The sequence below is a fragment of the Kogia breviceps genome, chromosome 10 (genome assembly GCF_026419965.1).
Source record: "Kogia breviceps isolate mKogBre1 chromosome 10, mKogBre1 haplotype 1, whole genome shotgun sequence".
Classification (NCBI taxonomy): domain Eukaryota; kingdom Metazoa; phylum Chordata; class Mammalia; order Artiodactyla; family Physeteridae; genus Kogia; species Kogia breviceps.
In genome coordinates this window covers 50,392,126-50,411,758 of record NC_081319.1, presented here as the reverse complement: position 1 = coordinate 50,411,758, position 19,633 = coordinate 50,392,126, and the positions used below count along the sequence as shown (strand labels likewise).

General features: G+C 39.0%; 1 protein-coding gene across 50 annotated transcripts in view; it reads left to right on the top strand.

Annotated features, from left to right (window-relative positions):
- The window catches only part of ARPP21 (cAMP regulated phosphoprotein 21), a 182,656-nt gene that overhangs the window by 82,628 nt on the left and 80,395 nt on the right, over positions 1 to 19,633 (top strand). For 22 of the 50 annotated variants that reach the window (XR_010835010.1, XM_067005749.1, XM_067005750.1 and 19 more), the window contains 4 exons: positions 6,792 to 6,900; positions 8,757 to 8,858; positions 14,810 to 14,847; positions 16,992 to 17,051. Coding sequence is in view for 49 of the 50 variants with exons in the window: in XM_067005749.1 (XP_066861850.1) it covers positions 6,792 to 6,900; positions 8,757 to 8,858; positions 14,810 to 14,847; positions 16,992 to 17,051 (309 nt within the window). In the remaining variant the exon portion in view is untranslated. The remainder of the gene's footprint in view (positions 1 to 6,791; positions 6,901 to 8,756; positions 8,859 to 14,809; positions 14,848 to 16,991; positions 17,052 to 19,633) is intronic. The other 28 variants (XM_067005784.1, XM_067005772.1, XM_059077305.2 and 25 more) reach the window with 5 other exon arrangements.

Genomic DNA, 19,633 nt, shown 5'->3' with positions numbered 1-19,633 from the left:
TTTTTAAAAAGAGCTTTCCCATGCAGTAATAATTCTTCCCAAATATCTGTATATCTATCTATCTATCTGTCTAGCTCGCAACATTCTAGTCTAGATAAAGGTAGACTGTTTTACAGAAGAGAAAACTGAGGTTCATGTCTTCATCTTACCTGGTCATTTCACAGAAGATCAAGCCTGAAATCCACAGCTCCTGCCACTCAGCCATGACTGAGGTTTACATGGTGTGTAAGTGCAGGCCTGTGTGTATAAATGTGAAAAGGCATTATCTGTATTATACAGTTTGGGACAGTTTAGAGGGAGGTTCACTATACATATAAATACTACATATAGTCTTTTCCTGTATGTAGAGTAGTTTGGAGGGAGCAGCCAGATTACGGTGATTTGGTTCTTTCCATCAGCACCTTGACCTCCTATAGGGAGCAGAATTAGGGCCCAGTTTCTGCAGACTCCCTTTGTTGCTTCTAGGTCCACCTTTAGTAGGAGCAGTCACGTCAGCACTCTCCCTGGGGGAAGTTGTAGGGCATACTTGAAGGCCAGAGCCTGGTTGTGTACGGTGAATCTTCTTGGTGTATTTCCTGTGTCTTATTAATCTTAAGATTTCGAGAGAACAAATGTATGGACACCAGGGGGGGAAAGTGGTGGGGGAGGGTGGTGGGGGTGTGATGAATTGGGAGATTGGGATTGACATATACACACTAATATGTATAAAATAGATAACTAATAAGAACCTGCTGTATAAAAAATAAATAAAATTCAGAAATTCAAAAAATAAAAATGGTCAATAGAATGAACTGAAATTTTAACAAAGAACGACATATACAAATGACCAAAAAAAAAAAAAAAAAAAAGATTTCTGCTAGTGGAGAGGCCGTAACTGTGTCACCATGACTTCAGGAAAGATGGAATTGGGGCACAGAGTAGAAAGAGAAGTTGTAGTCTGTTGGTTGAAGATGTTTGATTTACAAACTTAAATGCTAGAATGCTGAATTTGTAAGGCGTAGTCTCGGGGTTTTTTTTGTTGTTTTTTTGTTGTTGTTGTTGTTGTTGTTGTTTTTGTGGTATGCGGGCCTCTCACTGTTGTGGCCTCTCCCGTTGCGCGGAGCACAGGCTCCGGACGCGCAGGCTCAGCGGCCATGGCTCACGGGCCCAGCCGCTCCACGGCATGTGAGATCCTCCCGGACCGGGGCACGAACCCGTGTCCCCTGCATCGGCAGGCGGATTCTCAACCACTGCGCCACCAGGGAAGCCCCGTAGTGTCATTTAAAAGAGAATAAAATGGTATAAAATGACAAGGTGGAAGTGGAAATCATGAAATATGTAAAAAACATACAACTTTCTTTTTTAAATAAGAGATATCAGTTGTCAGTATTGTAATTGAATATTTCCACGTGTTAAGGGAACAGGGCCACTTAGACTTCTGTAATATGTTTGAGTATTAAAATATTTTAGACGAATGTCTTTGACATCAAAATATTTCACCCTGTTGTGCACAGCAACCTTTCATGCATATTGATGATCATCTTTCCATTATTCAGTATGAAATTCAAAGATGTCGCTTTGTGCTCCTCTGCATTTAGTAGAATTGAATTCTTCATTTGTGTGTATGTGACGGGGAGGGATTAAACTGAACTATTTGGACAAGAAGTAATACATTTGGTTTCAAGAAATGGAAACCAGGGCTTCCCTGGTGGCGCAGTGGTTGAGAGTCCGCCTGCCGATGCAGCGGATGCGGGTTCGTGCCCCGGTCCGGGAGGATCCCACATGCCGCGGAGCGGCTGGGCCCGTGAGCCATGGCCGCTGGGCCTGCGCATCGAGAGCCTGTGCTCCACAGCGGGAGAGGCCACGGCAGTGAGAGGCTCGCGTACCGCAAAAAAAAAAAAGAAATGGAAACCAAATGGCAGCGAGAGTAAACCACTGAAAATACAAAAAGATTTTTAAAAAATAATAAGGCATCCTCATCTTTTTTTAAGGTTCAGGTGAAAGAAATCTAACTAAAATTGGAATCAATTGACTAGAAGATAGAGTTTGATGGTCTTACACAGTATTTCACTCAGCCATACTGCCTGTCAATTCATGAGCTCTGTCTAATAAGGAACAATGAAGAGTTAGTTCTAACTTTTGAAAGGTTTGACTGGAAATGCCAAGACAGACTGGAAATGCCAGTACCACACATGATCAAAGAGTATCACAGTAGACACCTGCTGTGAATTGTGGGAAAACACTTTTTTAAAAAACTTAAGAAGAGGAAACTTTTTTTTTTTTAATCAAGAAGAAACATTAGGAACTTCCCTGGTGGCGCAGTGGTTAAGAACCCGCCTGCCAATGCAGGGAACACAGGTTCGATCCCTGGTCCGGGAAGATCCCACATGCCACGGAGCAACTAAGCCCGTGCACCACAACTACTGAGCCTGTGCTTTAGAGCCCACAAGCCACAACCACTGAAGCCCACACGCCTAGAGCCTGTGCTCCGCAACAAGAGAAGCCACCGCAATGAGAAGCCCACGCACGCATCAAAGAGTAGCCCCCGCTTGCCACAACTAGAGAAAGCCTGCACACAGCAATGAAGACCCAATGCAGCCAAAAACAAATAAATAAAATAAAATAAATAAATTTTGCAAAAAAAGAAACATTAAATTTGTTTTCTCTGCTTTTTGATCATGATAAAGAGACAGCTAAAAATAATAATTCATGGACTGAAATGTTCCAGGAAAAAAAATGTAGGCATGTATAATGCATGGCCATGAGATACATAGTAAACTCTAGTTATCACTAATTAATACCTTGACCTTTTGAAGCCTTGAGGAGTTTTTCTTAGAGTTACATCCTCATCTTGATACATTAAAAATAATTCATTACCATTTTAAATAAAGGCCCATGATATATTACTTTAGTTCCATTCATTTTATGGCTAAGAAATAATATTGCTATAATGTTAAATTAATGGTAAAAAGGATTTTTTAAAGCGCTAATATAATGGTGCATTACCAGTAATTTTTAGTGTAATCACATATAATACTTCAGTAATAAACTATAGTCTGCATGAGTTTAAACCAAAAATTACTCCTTACCTCTAGGTAATTCTCTATAAAATCAACCTGGAAAAATCTTATTAGGTTTATTTTATTCCTTTTATGCAAACTTCAAATGGTTACTTTCTAACCTTTCAAAATCTTTTTGGAAAATCAAGAAGGGATTAGTAATTTGGACTTTTAGTTTCTAATGTTTGAAAACAAATTTAAACAAAATAATTGAAAAGCAGTTGTGCAAAGTGCAGTTTGCATAATTTATATCAGAGTAACAAATATTGTTATTCTAAATAATATTTACATTATTGATTCAAACAAGCTCCTTTGACTACTCTTGCTTATGTGATGGATGAATTTTTCCTGCTATGAAAAAAATATCAGCACTATGAAGAAACGCAGATGAAGTTTCAAAAATAATGGTTGAATAGCTCTCTCGTAACTATAGTGACATTTTAACTGAGGAGTTCCCAAACTAGAAAAGCGAAAATTCCCATGTCCACCTCTTTTCCCAAGATGTCCTCAAATGTGAAAAGCTTTTCTTTAATAACACAATTAACTTGAAGCCAAACATAAATCTGATTTTTAAAGATGTTCCTAATGGTCTAAATTTTTTTTTAAGATTTATTTATTATTTATTTATTTATTTTACTTTATTTCTGGCTGCATTGGGTCTTAGTTGTGGCATGCAGAATCTGCATTGAGGCATGTGGGATCTTTCATTGTGGCACGAGGGCCTCTCCCTAGTTGTGGCAGGTGGGTTTTCTCTCTCTAGTTGTGGCGCACAGGCTCCAGGGTACGTGGGCTCTGTAGTTGTGGCGCGCAGGTTCCAGAGCGTGTGGGCTCTGTAGTTTGCGGCACGCAGGCTCTAGTTGAGCCGTGGGAGCTCAGTAGTTGTGGCACGCGGGTTTAGTTGCCCCACGGCATGTTGGATCTTAGTGCCCAAACCAGGGATCAAACCCATGTCCCCTGCATCGTAAGGTGGATTCTTTACCACTGGACCACCAGGGAAGTCCCTCTAAATTTGAATTTATGCTCCTACTAACCAAACTCTCTCCTGTTCTGTTTTATAATTTAAACATTTGTGACTGTATATCTTACTCAGTGATTCTTTGATCTGTCCCTGAATTACTGTGATTTATATACAGCTGTGCTAAATTTTCATTCATTCATACATTGAGTCATTTATTCATCCAACCAAATGCCTCCCATATGCTAGGCACGGTTCTAGGCACTAAGGATTCAGTTTTTAAAAAGCAAGGTCACTACCCACATGGAACTTGCATTCCATCTCTGGTTACTACGCTGAAATCTCACTCTAAATGATTTTCTGCCGAAAGAAGAATTTAGTCTGAAGCAAATTCACCTTATGCTCATGAATCCAAAAGTTCACATTCTTAGACCATTTCATTTCTAAGTGAACATTTATAGATGATTAGCAACAAATTCAAGAAATATGTCTGTATATTTAGCAGTCAACAGATCATTTCATTGACTAGAGTTTATCAGGTTTACAGAGCTTGGGGCTATTAGAAGAGGCTTAATTAGCATTGATACTATCAGTGTTTGTACTTAAGTTAATATCCTAATTTTACATGCTACATAAAAAATAATACAACATCTAAGTGTTTGAAAATGTTGGGAAGCTTTAAAACTTTTTTTAAAAAAAATTTGGATATCACTGTATTGTACACCTGTAACTTATATAATATTGTACATTAACTATACGTCAATTAAGAAGAAAGGAAAGAAAGCAATATAACAACATCTAAGTGGCTGAAAATGTTGGGAAGCTTTAAAAAAGCTCCTAAAAAAAAAAAAAAGAAAAGCTCCTGGAGAATTTTTCTCGTTTACAGTGACCTGTAGCTATTCACGCTAGTATTGTCAGACTTTATAGTATAATAAGTAATTGAAGTGACCTGTGACTGTGCTCCACCAAAATATATTTAATTTCTCTACTGTAAATGACCTCTTCATTATAAAGTGCAAATTTACTCTGTTCTGATTTTAAAATGTCACATTCACACTTCCAAATTGCTATATTTTATTACATCTTAATTTTGGTGGAAAACGTTTACATTGATATTGAAGATGATATGATGCAGATTTTTTGTTCTTTACCCTGAGGTGTGAGGCCCTCCAGCCCACTGAGTACAACAGAAGCAGAGAAAGACTGAATCACTTCTCTGCAAGGATGTGAATAGGCTGTTTGATGCCTGTGGCTTAGTGGGTGAATCTATAAACTGGAGTCAAAAGATTTAGCGAGGGATGGTTTCTTTATCTGTAAAAGAGGCAAAAAATATTTGCTTTTCCTACATCAAAGTTTTTTTGCAATGATTGAGTAAGATAATGATATCACTTTGCAGAAATTATATGCAATTCTAGAAGCTATAACTGGTATTATTTCAGTTTTCTGGTTTTGTCTGCTCCCCAATTATTATTATATTTTATGTTTGTGCGTTTAAGGAAACAATGCTTCTCATCAAGATTTGAATTATACAGTTAAACTGCTCCTTTGTTTTCAAAGTGCTGTTTGCTTATTTTGGAGCTAATGATGAGATTCCCTTAATTACTGGTCACCTTAATTGCTGGTCATATGAAACAATAGATGCTGTGACATGGCTTCCCGATGACTGGATACATACTGAACCCAAGGGACTTCAGAGTAATACATCAGACATGAGAGACACTTTAATGACAGCCGTAAATTACAACTTCTTCTAAACTGGGGAATGAACATTTTAGCGCTTCCCCAGGTCATTCATTGAGTTCTTTCGTGTGCAGTGATGCCCGTGGGAAATTAACAGGGAAGTGGAGCCCTTTCCTGTAATAATACAAAATGATTAAGAATACCTTAAAAAAATCAATTGACTAATCAATAGTGTATAACTGCTTGGAGCATTTTCCCCATGCTAATCAGACATTAAGTTGTTTAAACTAAATATCTCCAGTTTCCCCTATTACTGAACTGAGTTATAAGACATGTTCAAGGATGTCAGTCTACTGGAGCCAGATTCCAGAGCATTTGTCATTAAAGAAAGATGGAAGTAATTCGTAGATGGCTCTCTCTCACTACAGATTCAGAAGGCTCTTTTTTTTGTGTGTGCGGTACGCGGGCCTCGCTGCCGCGGCCCCTCCCGTTGCGGAGCACAGGCTCCGGACGCGCAGGCTCAGCGGCCACGGCTCACGGGCCCAGCCGCTCCGCGGCACGTGGGATCCTCCCGGACCGGGGCACGAACCCGCGTCCCCTGCATCAGCAGGCGGACTCTCAACGTCTGCGCCACCAGGGAAGCCCTCAGAAGGCTCTTGAAAGAGAAGATACAATAGGAAGATACAATAGAAAGTGTTCTCCTAGTTTCCAGACATTGGTGAATTAATGTGGTAACCCCAAATTCTAAGCATGTGTAGTTGTTTGAGGATATGGGCGGGGACTTGATTGAATTCTGGAGTGATGGAGGTCAAAATAACTATAGAAAGCATCTATACACTATATATTTTCAGGCCTTTAAAATTTTTTTTTAACTTCAGCCATGGTGAACAGCATGCAGCAAACAAGACTCCGAATTCCAAACAACCAAAGGTATTCAAACAGCACCTGTGAAGTGACATATTATTACCTACCTGTATATTGCCAGCAATTCTAGTATCAAAACCACGTGTACACTTTTTTTTTTAAGTTGAATGCCACTGTTGGGGGGGTGAACACTGAGAAGTAACTTTAAACAGGGGGAAAACTTTTTTTATTGATATGTTTTACTTTGCTGGCAGACCAGAGCAAAGGTTTTGTGAACATTTAAAAGATGAAAAAGGTGAAGAATCCCAGAAGCGGTTTATCTTGAAGCGAGATAACTCTAGTATTGATAAAGAAGACACTCAGGTTGGTTCTCAAGTTTGAGAGTGGCTGACGTTGTTGTTTTTGAAGGTGGGCTGCCTGATGTTCTTGTCATTCTGTTGTCCCCGCTCCCCCTCCCAAATCTCCCCTGCCTCTGAAACGACTGTCCCCCCCAACCTCCTGCCCCCCTCCCCCCTGCCTCCCTCTTTGGCATTCGATGGGTAGCAAAACACCACATCCTGGTTGCTTCAGCGATGGCTCTGTGTTGGGCTGCATGGGTGGTGCTTGACGCAGGCTCTGCTGCATGTCTTGGGGGGTTGGGATGCCGCAGGCTCCGAGCTGATGGGAAGAGCTTTGTCAGTTGCATTTCCAGGTGTCTGTGTAACTCTGGCAGTCGTTCCCCTCCCTACAGCTTTATCCTTCCGTTGTGCACACATTGAGCTGGATTGTCAATACGGACCGCTGATCAACTGATGTAGCTGTAAACAACAAACCTTGTTATGGTGAGGCCAGGTGGATTTTGCAAACTCTCCTAAAATAAGTCTTCACAACAAAGAATTGAGTTCAGGTTTTAGTCCCCCACCCCTTCCCCTTCCCATGTTTTATCGTCCATGTCAGTTGTCTGCTTGTTTTGCACGAACTGGAGCAGAACTTCCTCCTTACGTGTTTTTTGCTTGTGACAAAACATTACATTGTTCTAGAGTAGCCTTACTCATGGGACCTCGACAAGGCTAGAGAGACTTTTCTATGGCTGGAGGGGGTGGGATCCAGGGTAATGAAGAAGAAGACTAAGTAAATGGCAAAAGAAAACAAAATTTTAATGATAAGAGGAACAGTAGAAAGTCATATAAATGTCATTACAGTTACCCTTTATGTCTCTGACAATCAAATAGATTTTTTTTTTTTGGCAATGACTTTGCTTTAGAATGCTGAAAGGTAAGACAATCTGCGTCTCACTCAAGTTCTTATTTTAATTACCCTCAGTGAGTCACTGTGAGCCAGTGTGCGCATTTCTGACGCACTTTTTAAAAAAAAAACAAAAACCCGTTCGTCATTTGTATCTCGTTTCCTGCCACCACCATGAAACCACACCATGGTTCAAGTTGACTCTGGAACATGTGCCCGCGTCCTGTACTTAGTGGGTGTTTGTTGAATGGATGGATGGACGTGGTTAGTGCAGGGCGTTTGGGGAGGAACGGCAGGAATAAGATGGGAGGGCAGTAGAGACACAGGAAGTGGCTCAGAGGTCCTCATGCTGGGTTCTTTGAATTGTTAGTTTCCTTGACATCGACCTTAATCAGCAGACAAGCTGTTTGAATTTAGTTCCTCTTTTTATCCCAGGTGCAGTTCACAGAATAAGTCATTGAGTGAATAAAAATACAAGTTAGGATGTAGAAGAATAGCATCCACATCTTCCATTCTGCCTGTTCCCTTCTTTACCGCCTTGCTCTGTTTCTCCGGTCCCCAAGTTTTCAAAGCCATTTCTTCTCTTAGCCATCTTGAACTAGCCACTTCCTCTTTTCTCACCACCATTCTGCCTCCTTTTAGGGAGTCAGAATCACACAGGTTTGCTAAGGAGACAGAGTCCATGACTCATGACCCATCACGTAGCCAACTGACTGAATACCTGAGGCACATTCAGGAGCTTACATTCCAGAAACTCCCATGCTACTTGCATCCAGCAAGGGAGCAAGCAGAAGTAGCAGGCATCCCCTGCCATTGCATGGCACACACACCACACGTACCTCACCACGGCTTCCTTAGGGACCAAAGGGAGTAAGACTTTTCATGCCCCATTTGCTTAAGTGAACATTTATTATTCTCAGCTGACAGTTTTTCTTAACTGCAGATTTCCAACAGCTCAACTTGGATAACCCTCCTGATTTCTTTTTTCTGTTCAGCAAAACAGAATGCATCCATTTAGAGATGACAGACGAAGTAAATCAATTGAAGAGAGAGAAGAGGAATATCAGAGAGTGAGGGAGAGAATATTTGCACACGATGTGAGTAGTTGTTTTCATTGCCTCTTGAGTGCGGTCCTTCTGTCAGCAGCAAGGCAGCCTCGTTTCCCCAGACAGGGAGCTGGCAGGGACGAGGGAAGCTGGAGGCAGGGAACAAACCGAAGGGCAGCAAACTAGAGGCGTTTCTGGAAGAGAACCTGCTTCAGAGAAGTGATGGAGGAGGGGCCGAGGGTTTGCATGTGTTCTCTAGGGTATGACCTGTGGGGAAATAGAGATACCACTTTGGTCAATGAAATAGACCGTAAATACAGAGAGAGGTTGCCAGATTTGCAGAAATCCCTTCACGTTCATATTAGCCAGCAGATACCACACGGTTGTCTTTTTAAGACCAACATTGTGCACAGGAAGGAATTACAGGAAAGAAAGAAGAGTCATTGATCTTACACACACACACAAAGAATTTTCTGCAATCTTAGCAAGTGTGGACATTTTATTATATCAAAGTTAAATAGTGATATTCATCCCCCCCACCCCATTTTCAGATCGAATTAGTTCTGTGAACAGTTTTCAAGGGTATAGTCAGAAAACAATTTCTATTGTTCAAATCCCAAAGAAGATGTGGTTGGTTTTTTTTTTTTTTTATCCTTTTCCTCAGTGTGGCCAAAATTAAATGCAATTAAATTAAATACAAATTAAAAGGTTTAAAAAAACTGGATTTAAATGTAATGAAATGAAAAGCGCAAGCTATTGCCATAGGTTTTCCCTTCCATGAACTCATCTGTTACCCTCCTAAAATGCTGTGGCCTCTTCCCTCTGCAGAGGTACAGCCGTGAGCACCTTTGTGTAGACTCTCTGCTGCCAACATCTCTGGCGTTACTAAGTCAGGTGGAGCGTCTGACCTCCTGTGTGATTTGCTCCTGGAGGTTCTTACAAAGCCGACCTAGCATGGAGGGGGACTGCTCTCCCTAGAGGTGTTAAGCCCAATCCAGTGTCCCTGATCTCTAGATCCTCTCTGCGTTTCTTAAAACACAATTTTGAGTTGAATAATCTGGCCCAGAGCTTGGGAATTAGAGGAGTGTGAGAGAAGGAGATGGAGGTATCCATAGTTGGCTGATGTCCAGGTACAATTCTAGAAGATTCTAGAAAATTCTTGTATCATGGTCAGAATTATTGAGGGTGCATAGGACAGCAAGACACATGGTAGACCTTTCCTTATGTTTGCTGGATACAAGAATGCAGTAATGAGAGGATCTTGTCTAGTCATGATACTATAATGATGCCAACTGTGGACTGGAGGTAGAATGTTCCTGTCTGATGACCTTCAAGAAGAGAAATATTTCTAAAGACTAGTTTATTTTCTATTTTCTCTCTCTCTTTCTCTCTCTCTCTTACACACACACACACACACACACACACACACACACACACACATTTTCCCTCTTAGTCTGGTTCTGGCAAGTCATATAGTTTATGAATGAGTTGTTACGTTGATAAACAAATACTTATCACCCACATAATATACAAACAACATTATGCTTTTTTTTTTCTTGCCAAAGCTGTGCCACATTGCCAGACACTCAAGAGCCAGGTGACATTAAGTAACGTCACTGATGCTTGCCTATGATGGGGGTGACACTTGCCCTGCTGTACTTCATTTGTGTATTCTCGTGTCCTTAGGGAGGTCGTCGAAGGGAGAGGGGTCAGCGTGACTCCCTTTACGCACTGCATTTCCTCACATCCATCTTAAGGAGATTATTCGTAAGGGACCTGGGTTCCAGGCTAAAGATTGGAGGCAAGGGTTCCTGTTTAAAGCCTCTGTGGCCACATGCTGTATTAACATTTTTTAACAAGTAAAAGCAGACTTAAATGTGAGAAAGCTTAAATGCAAAGCTATTGTCATAGCCTTTTTATTCCATGAAATCATTCAGCAGCCTTCTCTACAATGCTGTGGCTGCTTCTCCCTATGGGAGTGGAGCCATGAGTTCCTTTGATAGGCTCTCACGGCTGGTGGCCAGCACTTCTGGCTTTACTGATTCAGGTGGGAAACTGCCTGTTTCTGACACTGCTTGTCACTTGATCTACTAGGGCAGTAGTTTTTTAATCGGCATGCTGTACCCAGAGTGTACTCATAAAGGGCTTCAGAGATCAAATAAAATCCCTGATATTACCTGCAAAATATTATGTTCATGAGCATATGTGCATTTTTCTAAGGGTAAGATCTCTAGTGTTTATCATACTCTTACAAATTTTCATGATGCTTAAATGAGCCACTAAGAGCCACTTTCCTAGAGAGAAGACAAAATGTCTTTCTCCCTAGTCTGATAGCTCTTGTAGTCATACCACTGGTGTTCTCTGTTTTAGCTATTAATATCCCCAAATTTAGCAGCTTAAAAACCAAACAAACAAAAATTTGCTTCTCTCACAGTTTCCATGGGTCAGGAGTCTGGGAGTGGCTTAGCTGAGTGATTCTGACTCAAGGCCTTTCATGAGGTTACAGTCAAACTGTCAGCTGGGGCTGTACTCATCTGAAGGCTTGGTGAAGTGGTTATCTGCTTCCACATTCACTCGAGTATCACCAGGCCTTAGTTCTTTGCTGGCTGTAAGCTGGAGATCTCAGTTCCCACGTAGTGATGTGGGCTTCTCCATAGACTGACAGGTGTCTTCAGAATGGCAACTAGCTTCCCCCAGAGCAAGTGATCTGAGAGGGAAAGAAAGAATCCCAATTGGAAGCCACAGTCATTTATAACCTGATCCTGGAAGTGACCTACCTTCCCTTCTGCTGTATTCTGTTGACACACAGACCAGCCCTGGTGCATGTGGGAAGTGCTGCACAAGGCAGGGGTCACTGGGCGCTACCCTGTATTAACAGGATAACACAAACTCAAGGACGTAACAGCAATGTGAACTTTCTCGAATATATATAGTAACATAAAGACAGGACCCTTTAGGGAACCTTCACCTATGCAATTCCAGATTCCCAAGTGATCATTACTGCTGCCCAAATTGTCGAGGTTCACAAGATAATAATTAAAGTATATTAACTCAATTGTAAAACAAATGCAAAGAATCCAGCATAAGGAAATTAAGTTACAGGCATCTAATCTTTTTTTTTAGCTGGTCTTTAATTTAGCATCTTCATAATTTAAAAACAGAGGTAATATAACCAGCTTCCTTTGCCAATTATTAAGTAGTGGAGTAGTTCAAACAGGTTCAAGTATCGATATACTTAAGTAGGATTTCTTTTTCTACTTGAAGTTACAAGAGAGATTTATAGAAAAATACTTCCTGGTATTTATGCTTTAGCAAAATCCAGATTTGTTTTAAAATTAGAAGGGTTCTTGAATATTTTACAAATGTATCTTGGTTTCTAAGGCTGTGTGTGTGTGTGTATGTGTGTGCACGCGTGCTTTTGTACATAGGTGCACAATCAATATATGCAGATTACTTAGGGATTTTCTAGAAAAAGTTTTTCAAATATAGTTTGAGAATTTTGGTATCTTGAAATAAGACCAATTTATCTATTATTTGAGAACTAAAATGTTGTTATTTAGAGCACACAACAATTTAGTTCTCAAATAATAAATAAATGTACTTTTGTAGTCAGAAATACTTGAAATATAGCTCTTGTTTCCTTTGGCAAGAATTTCAACTTGTTTTATGATTAATCCTATGCAATGTTGTTCCTTTTAGGAAGGTTAAGTTGATAAAGCAATATATTTGAGAGAGACCTGTTTTGCCTGTAGGGTGATTTCTGAAGGGTATTTATGTATAAATAGGAATTCAGGGAGGACCTCATCTTTGGTCTCCTTTGCATGTGCTGGAATTCTTCAGGGAGAGCTGATGATGAGGGTGTGAGGCACCACCTGGCTTGGGGGTGGCCCGTGGAAGAGAATTCTGTAAGCCATCGGCAAAAACGTTTTCTTCCTTTAAAAAGAAAAGACCTTTATTTACATCTGATAATGCATATACCTGACAGCTCTGAATGCTGGGCTTAATTACTGTGACAGTTTTATCTTTCTCTGCTATTAAAATTTGTAAGTTATTAATGCTACTTTATACACACACACACACACACACACACATATTTTCATCAGTTACTGAATCGTAGACCATAACTGTCTCTTGTCTTATTTATGAAAGTGTGGTAGATGGATGATGAGATGATTTTTTAGGACCTTTCCACAAAAATCAGGCAGATGCTCTGGAGATAGGTTTTGGGGAACATCATCTTCAACTTGCAAGTGACTTATTTTTTAACTCAAAGAGTTTTGGGCTGCTTCACTTTCCCCCAAATGCTATTAGATTAATGAGTCTGAAGAGGTCAGCATGTCTTTGATCAACTCCTTCAAAGAAGTAATTGAGTCTCAGTTATTCAGTACCAGCCAGAACATACTAAATATAATTGACCTCTTTTCAACCTCAACAGATGAGAAATAGCAAAGTATTAAATTCATCGTGGATATCTGACACAATCTCACTTTTTTTCACATACCAGGACTTGGCTCAAACTTGACTCAAACCGGTAGGGAGACCAAACTAAAGGAAATAAAGACAATGGGATATTTAGCTTACTTTAGAGAGATCCTCATAGGAATAATGTCAAGGGCACATCATCTGTATTTGTTTCCTTTTATAAAATTAAATGTCACTTTTTAAAAAAAAGATATTTTTCTGAAAAGCTTTTTTCTTAGTTGGCTGTTTTTGCCTTTTGTTTAATGAAACTTTTGCACACTTGATCTTCGGGATGCATGTTTAAATGCACAGAGGTTAAAATAGAAATGGTTCTAGAGATGCCCCCATTAAAATGCTCAGACCACTGAGAAAAACATTTATGCCCAATCTAGCCCTTTGGCTTAGTGGAAGGAAATGATTTCTCCAGTAAAATGTAGAAAGAAACCAATATCCTGCTGGCATCTCTGAGTGGTGGTTACATTAGCAGCATTTTTAATTCACAAATTTGATATTGAAAGGTCATTATTATTTCTTTAGTTTTATTTTATTTTAAAATCGACCTGTTAAGTCTCTATTTATCCCTTTAGCCAGGTGACTTATTCATCATTTAGAAAAATCCACACGTATAATATGGTGTCTGTATTTACATTTACAAACTTCGTACTTTGAACATGGCTTTATATTAGTTCCTAAACACAGTCGTATTTTAGGACTGTTGCACCATATTTTGTTTAGACTTCTCTTTCTCTGTTTGTTAAAATTTAATTTGATCTACCCTTCCCGAGCACGTAATGATGATGGAATTTCATCTTCCCTAAGTTGTATATTAAACCCAAGATAGCAGAGAAATGTGTGCTAGGGAATGCAAGCTAAGAAGAAAGTCACTGGGTTTTTTGTGTGAAAAACTAAGCTATATTAGATGGAGCTTGATATTCTTTCCCAATTAACTTCATTTTGTTCTCACTTGTTTTCTGAGCACCCCGCTGCCCCCGCCCACCCCCCGCCAAGATTGTTTGATAGCATCTCTTCAGTTTGAGAGTCCGTCATCTGTTTATGTTGTGAGAGTTTATCGTTGCCAGGTCATAATTTCAGGATTGTGGCTTTACAGCTCTCCCATCCTCCGGTGGATCGTGCCAAGTTTGCACGCTCTGCCTTGATCTGAACTTGTCCTTTTGGCTCCTGATGGCGGCTGCATCTCGGCAGCTCTAGAGGAAACCACTAGCTCAGGACCTGACGATCACAGGTTTCTCCAGCAGTTTCATTCACATCATCTCTCTTCTGAGCTTGGTGCTACACGGGCTAAATCTATGTGAAACCTGGAGACACCGTGATGGAAAACAGCTGCATGAGAATGGTTTACACTTCTAACTCTAACCGTTCTTTTTCCTTTTTTTTATTTCCATTTTTTTTCTGAAAATGGTACATATTTTTCTTAATTCTTTTCCTCTTGGAGGGGAAAAGTAGTTTGAAGAGCAGGCAAGGATTTGGGCTACCTCAGCATATCCAGAACATCTGATACAATGCTTTTTTCTATTTTTCAGTCAGTTTGCTCCCAGGAAAGCCTTTTTGTGGAAAACAGGTAAAATGAAAATTTGCTTTTTCATGTCTTTAGAGGAACAAAGTCTGTCATGTGTCTTGTTTTTCATAGATATACATATACCATATATAAGTGTGTGCTTGAATATATGTATAAATAAATACATATATCTATGTGTACACACATATATATGTACACATATATGTTATTTAGCATGTCTAAAATCTGTTTAACTTGGGGGAAAAATTCCCTCCGTTACTTCCAAACATAAGTTTCAACAATTTCCTTATTTAAAGTCTCAACTTCTGGTTCGTCCAAAGGTGTAATCCTGTTACCTTCCCCAGGCATTAAAAAGTATAAATGTTGAGACAGGAACTTGCAGTTTCATTGGCTTATTGAATAAGCTGCTAAAAGTACTTGTGTATTTACCACTTCCTGTGCCCTATCGTTATATGTAGCTACACAGATGATAATTTGAATAGTATTGTTTGGCTTCTTATTCTAAATAATCTATCAGTCTTCATAAAAGGCTGAACTTGGAAAACTTATCTAAACGGAACTAGATTTATCAGTGTACCTGGCTGGGTATTAGTAGAGAAGGTGGTGGTTATGACATGAATGTGTTAAAACATTTATACAAAGTCTTGAGTATAGAGCAGAAGTTCCCAAATTTAGCATGTACCTTTTAAAAATAGTTCTAGGGCTTCCCTGGTGGCGCAGTGGTTGAGAATCCGCCTGCTGATGCAGGGGACACGGGTTCGTGCCCCGGTCTGGGAAGATCCCACATGCCGCGGAGCGGCTGGGCCCGTGAGCCATGGCCGCTGAGCCTGCGCGTCCGGAGCCTGTGCTCTGCAATGGGAGAGGCCACAACAGTGAGAGGCCCGCGTATCACAAAAAAAAAAAAAAAAAAAAAAAAAAAAAAAAAAAAAAAATAGTTCTAAACTGATATAGATATTAAAATGCTCCATTGAGTTAATCGCACATTTTCAAGGGGAATTAAGGAATTCCTCATTAGCTGTACTGATCACATTAAAATGCATCACAGTGGGCAACTTGGATTGGAAATATGGTAGCCATTAAAAGAATGGTGGTTAATTTCATTTCAGGTGTGGGCTTAATGGGTATCCCTATAAAATCAATTAAAATGGAGGCTATTTGATTAAATTCCAGTACTTAGAGAAAAGTTAAACCAGGCATTCAAGAGGATTGGTTTAAAAAAATGCCCTCATTCATAATAGCAGTTAGAAAACGTCAAGTAACTAACCCTCAACTGAATAACCTCTTGTAGAAGAAGGGATGAAAGTAGTGAACAGGTCTTTACAAGGCATCCAAAAGCATCCTCAAAAACCCATACAGTTTTCAACAAGTATTCCTTTTTTGCAGTAAATTAAGAATCTGTGAGCTTTAACATCGTAGGGATGTTAAACAAATCCAAAATTCTATATCCAAACTTGAATTTGGATGTCGGATGTAACATTTAGATGTTGAAGCAATCCAAAATTCTATATCCTTACCCAAAGAATGAAGTGAGCATTTAGAATTCAGTTTAGTAGGACACATCATTCCCTAGTCTTCTAGCCAATCGTTTTCCCTGCTTACTCCCTAATCTTAGTCATATACTTGTGTTTTGTATGAAAAGACTGCTAGTGCACTTGTGTCCCTAATATTCAAATTGGATTATATTCATCAATGCAATAATTGGTCACAAATATGCATTGCATATGTGAAGAAGTATTGATGGTCCCCAAAATCAAAATTCTGAATAGATCCCTACAAAAATAAATATATTTCTTTGATACCTGCCTTTGGAAGGCATATTTCACTATGCCCAAAAAATAAAGAATAACTAATATTACCCAAAGAAAAAAATTGCAACCGATATATTTAATTAATTAAATGTCTAATATATCTATATCCATTTCTTTGATTCTCCCCTCCTCTTCCATTCCATCTGTTTCTTCTTCCCTTCCTTCTCCCTATCTAGCATCAGTACTGTATCCTAGGGTAGGGAAAAATCAGGCTGCCATTAATTTATTAGGGCAAAATTCTACATCTTGAAAATAAACCATAGCATATAGGGTTCATTTGCAAGACAGGTGTGCCATAGTTGAGTACACATCCATTTAACATAGGGCATTTAGTACCCTTAGATTTTATATCATAAAAATCATGTTTTTCATTTCCAGTAGGCTCTTGGAAGACAGTAACATATGCAGTGAGACCTATAAGAAAAGACAGCTCTTTCGGTTGGTATGGTTTACTTTTTTAAAACTGTGTTTTCAGATGATGTGGTGGAATCAATGTTAAATATAAGTGTGTTAGTGTAAAATATCTCTGTTCATGAAATAAAATATGTTTGGTTATCTCTTTGTAAAAGCTTGTTACTGAGCTAGTGTTGAAGCCATATTGGGGTCCTGTGAGATACAGGACTGGGAAACCAAATGCTTTGTCTACAGTCCTTTAGGGTTCTTCCTCTGATTTTCTGGGTTTTTTTTTCCTCCAGGACTAACTTTGACAGCACGCTGCTTTCACATTCCCAAATCAACTTTGGTGAATTACACTGAGTTAAAATTTCTCTTAGAGCTTGCAATTGTGTATACGTTCCCAACACTGGAAAACAAATCAATGATAACCCTATATGAGTAGTTGATTTTTAGCCACTACTATCTATCATAATACTTCAAACAATATTTTTTCAAGCACAGATTTTATTCCTAAAGAAAGATAAGGGATTGTTTCCAATTATAATGAACTACTTAAATCAAGATATGTGTGGGATAAGGAGAATAGATTTTATATATATATATAATATGTATAAAGTTTTTTACTAGGCTGGAGAGTGCCATTAAAGCAGAGGTACTATACCCGCTCTCTTATTACTTTGTTTTAATTTAAAACTTTTTTTATCTCATTACTTTATTAAATGTGTCTCTACCATCCATTATAGGGCAATGGATACACAGTGCTATATACATTTTATATGTATATGTGTATATATATATATTCAATACCTAATACATATATTTACCTAATATATATATTTAATATGCTAGTGCTTTTATGAATATTAGGATTCATCTCTGTTGTAGGAAAGGCAAAACAAACAAACCAACAGAACTTATTGACCACTGAGAAAAAAAGAAATACCCAGAAGTAAATGAATTCTGTGCTTAGAACATATCTTTTTGCTGTAAATCTGAACTTATGACCTCATCCTTAGAAAAGTTAGAGCAATTTCTTTTCTTTTTACACTTTGGCAGAAACAAACAAAAAAAACAGGATCTATTTTTTTTAACTTCCTTTACTTTTCTAGGTTGAACTATACATCTAATACCTTCCTCTTGTATCATTAGACAGTTTATTTTCACACTTGAAGATTAAGAAAATAACCTTTCATTTTTTTCCCTTGAAAGCCCAGAGAAGGACTAGAATGTATCTGTGCTCATGCAGTCACACACCATGACCCTGGTTTGTTTAGATCAGTATAGATAAAATGTGGATTCTTGACCCCTAGAGGCATTTAGTTTTACATAGCCCCAAATCTGGTCCCTAGCCAGAGCTGCTGTCTACTGAAGTCAACCATCCCAAATACGGATACTATAACCCACCAAAATTACCAAGCACAGAAACTCAGGAATATGACTTAGCACAAAGCCATCCATCCACACACTGATAAAAGCAGTTCAAAATGTACATCATACCTAACTTGGTAAAAAATAAATAAATAAATAAAATGTCACGTTCAGACATGAAGGACAATAAAAGTTATCAGTTATGTTAATCAGCACAGAAGCAGAACTTAGAGTATATGCTTTATGACTACTCTGGGGTCAAATTCTAGTTATGTACAAGAGGGCCAACGCCTCTTGATGGCCAGATATTCATTATCATTGTCTTCCTGGTTTCCAGTAGAAGAAGACTAGGACTGGGCTTGTTAGGAAGTATAGGAAGGCACTTGTGGATATGATACCTATGATTCCACACCCAAATAGATAAGAAATTCAGTTCTGGACCTTACCTTGCCAGTGTTATGGTGAATGATTGATAGAGCAGTAAAAGATATGATTTCAGTGTATCAGTGTCTAGAGATCATAAATTAAATGCATTATTTTGAATCTCATTAATGCTAACTCTCTAAAGCAACAACTTAAATTCCATTTTTTATAAAATGCATAGATCTTGACTTGAGATGAGGATTTGAGCCAGTGGATTAGAGGTAGAAGTTAAGGAAATCATAGGTTGCCTTATTGGCTATGGGATGTGACATGAGCTTAGAGGAACTACCCAGTGCTTTAGAAACACACTAAAATGCACTTAGGAATAGTGGTGGACACCTCCTTTGCAGAGAAAGGCTTAGCCACTCTGACATTTAGAGGAAGTCTAGATTTCTCCCATGGAGGTGCAGAGTTGATAATTGAAGCAGACTTTAGAGATGATCACCTCCGTATGGAGAATTGCCTTCTGATGCATCCTGTATGCTGAGGACCACTCCAAATCTTTTCCTATAATAAATATTCTGCATTATCTTCAGGGGAGATTATTGTCACACCCTTGGTACATTCATGGTTGCTAAATAATGACTTAGTCAGGCTTTGTCAAGGGTGGTTCAAATTAATCAGAATTATATGAGAAAAGAATGAAGCTGAATTTGGAGATTTAAAGGGAAACAATCAGGAATAGAGCACCTTGAAAGGGCTGGTTTTCCTCCACCCAGGCTCCTCTGGGCTGTTTGAATTTCATAGGTGTTTAAGAACTAAAGTCACCTGGCCCTTGGTGAGTGTCTGATACTTCCTACTCACAAACTAGTCTTTTTTTTTAATAGTCCTTG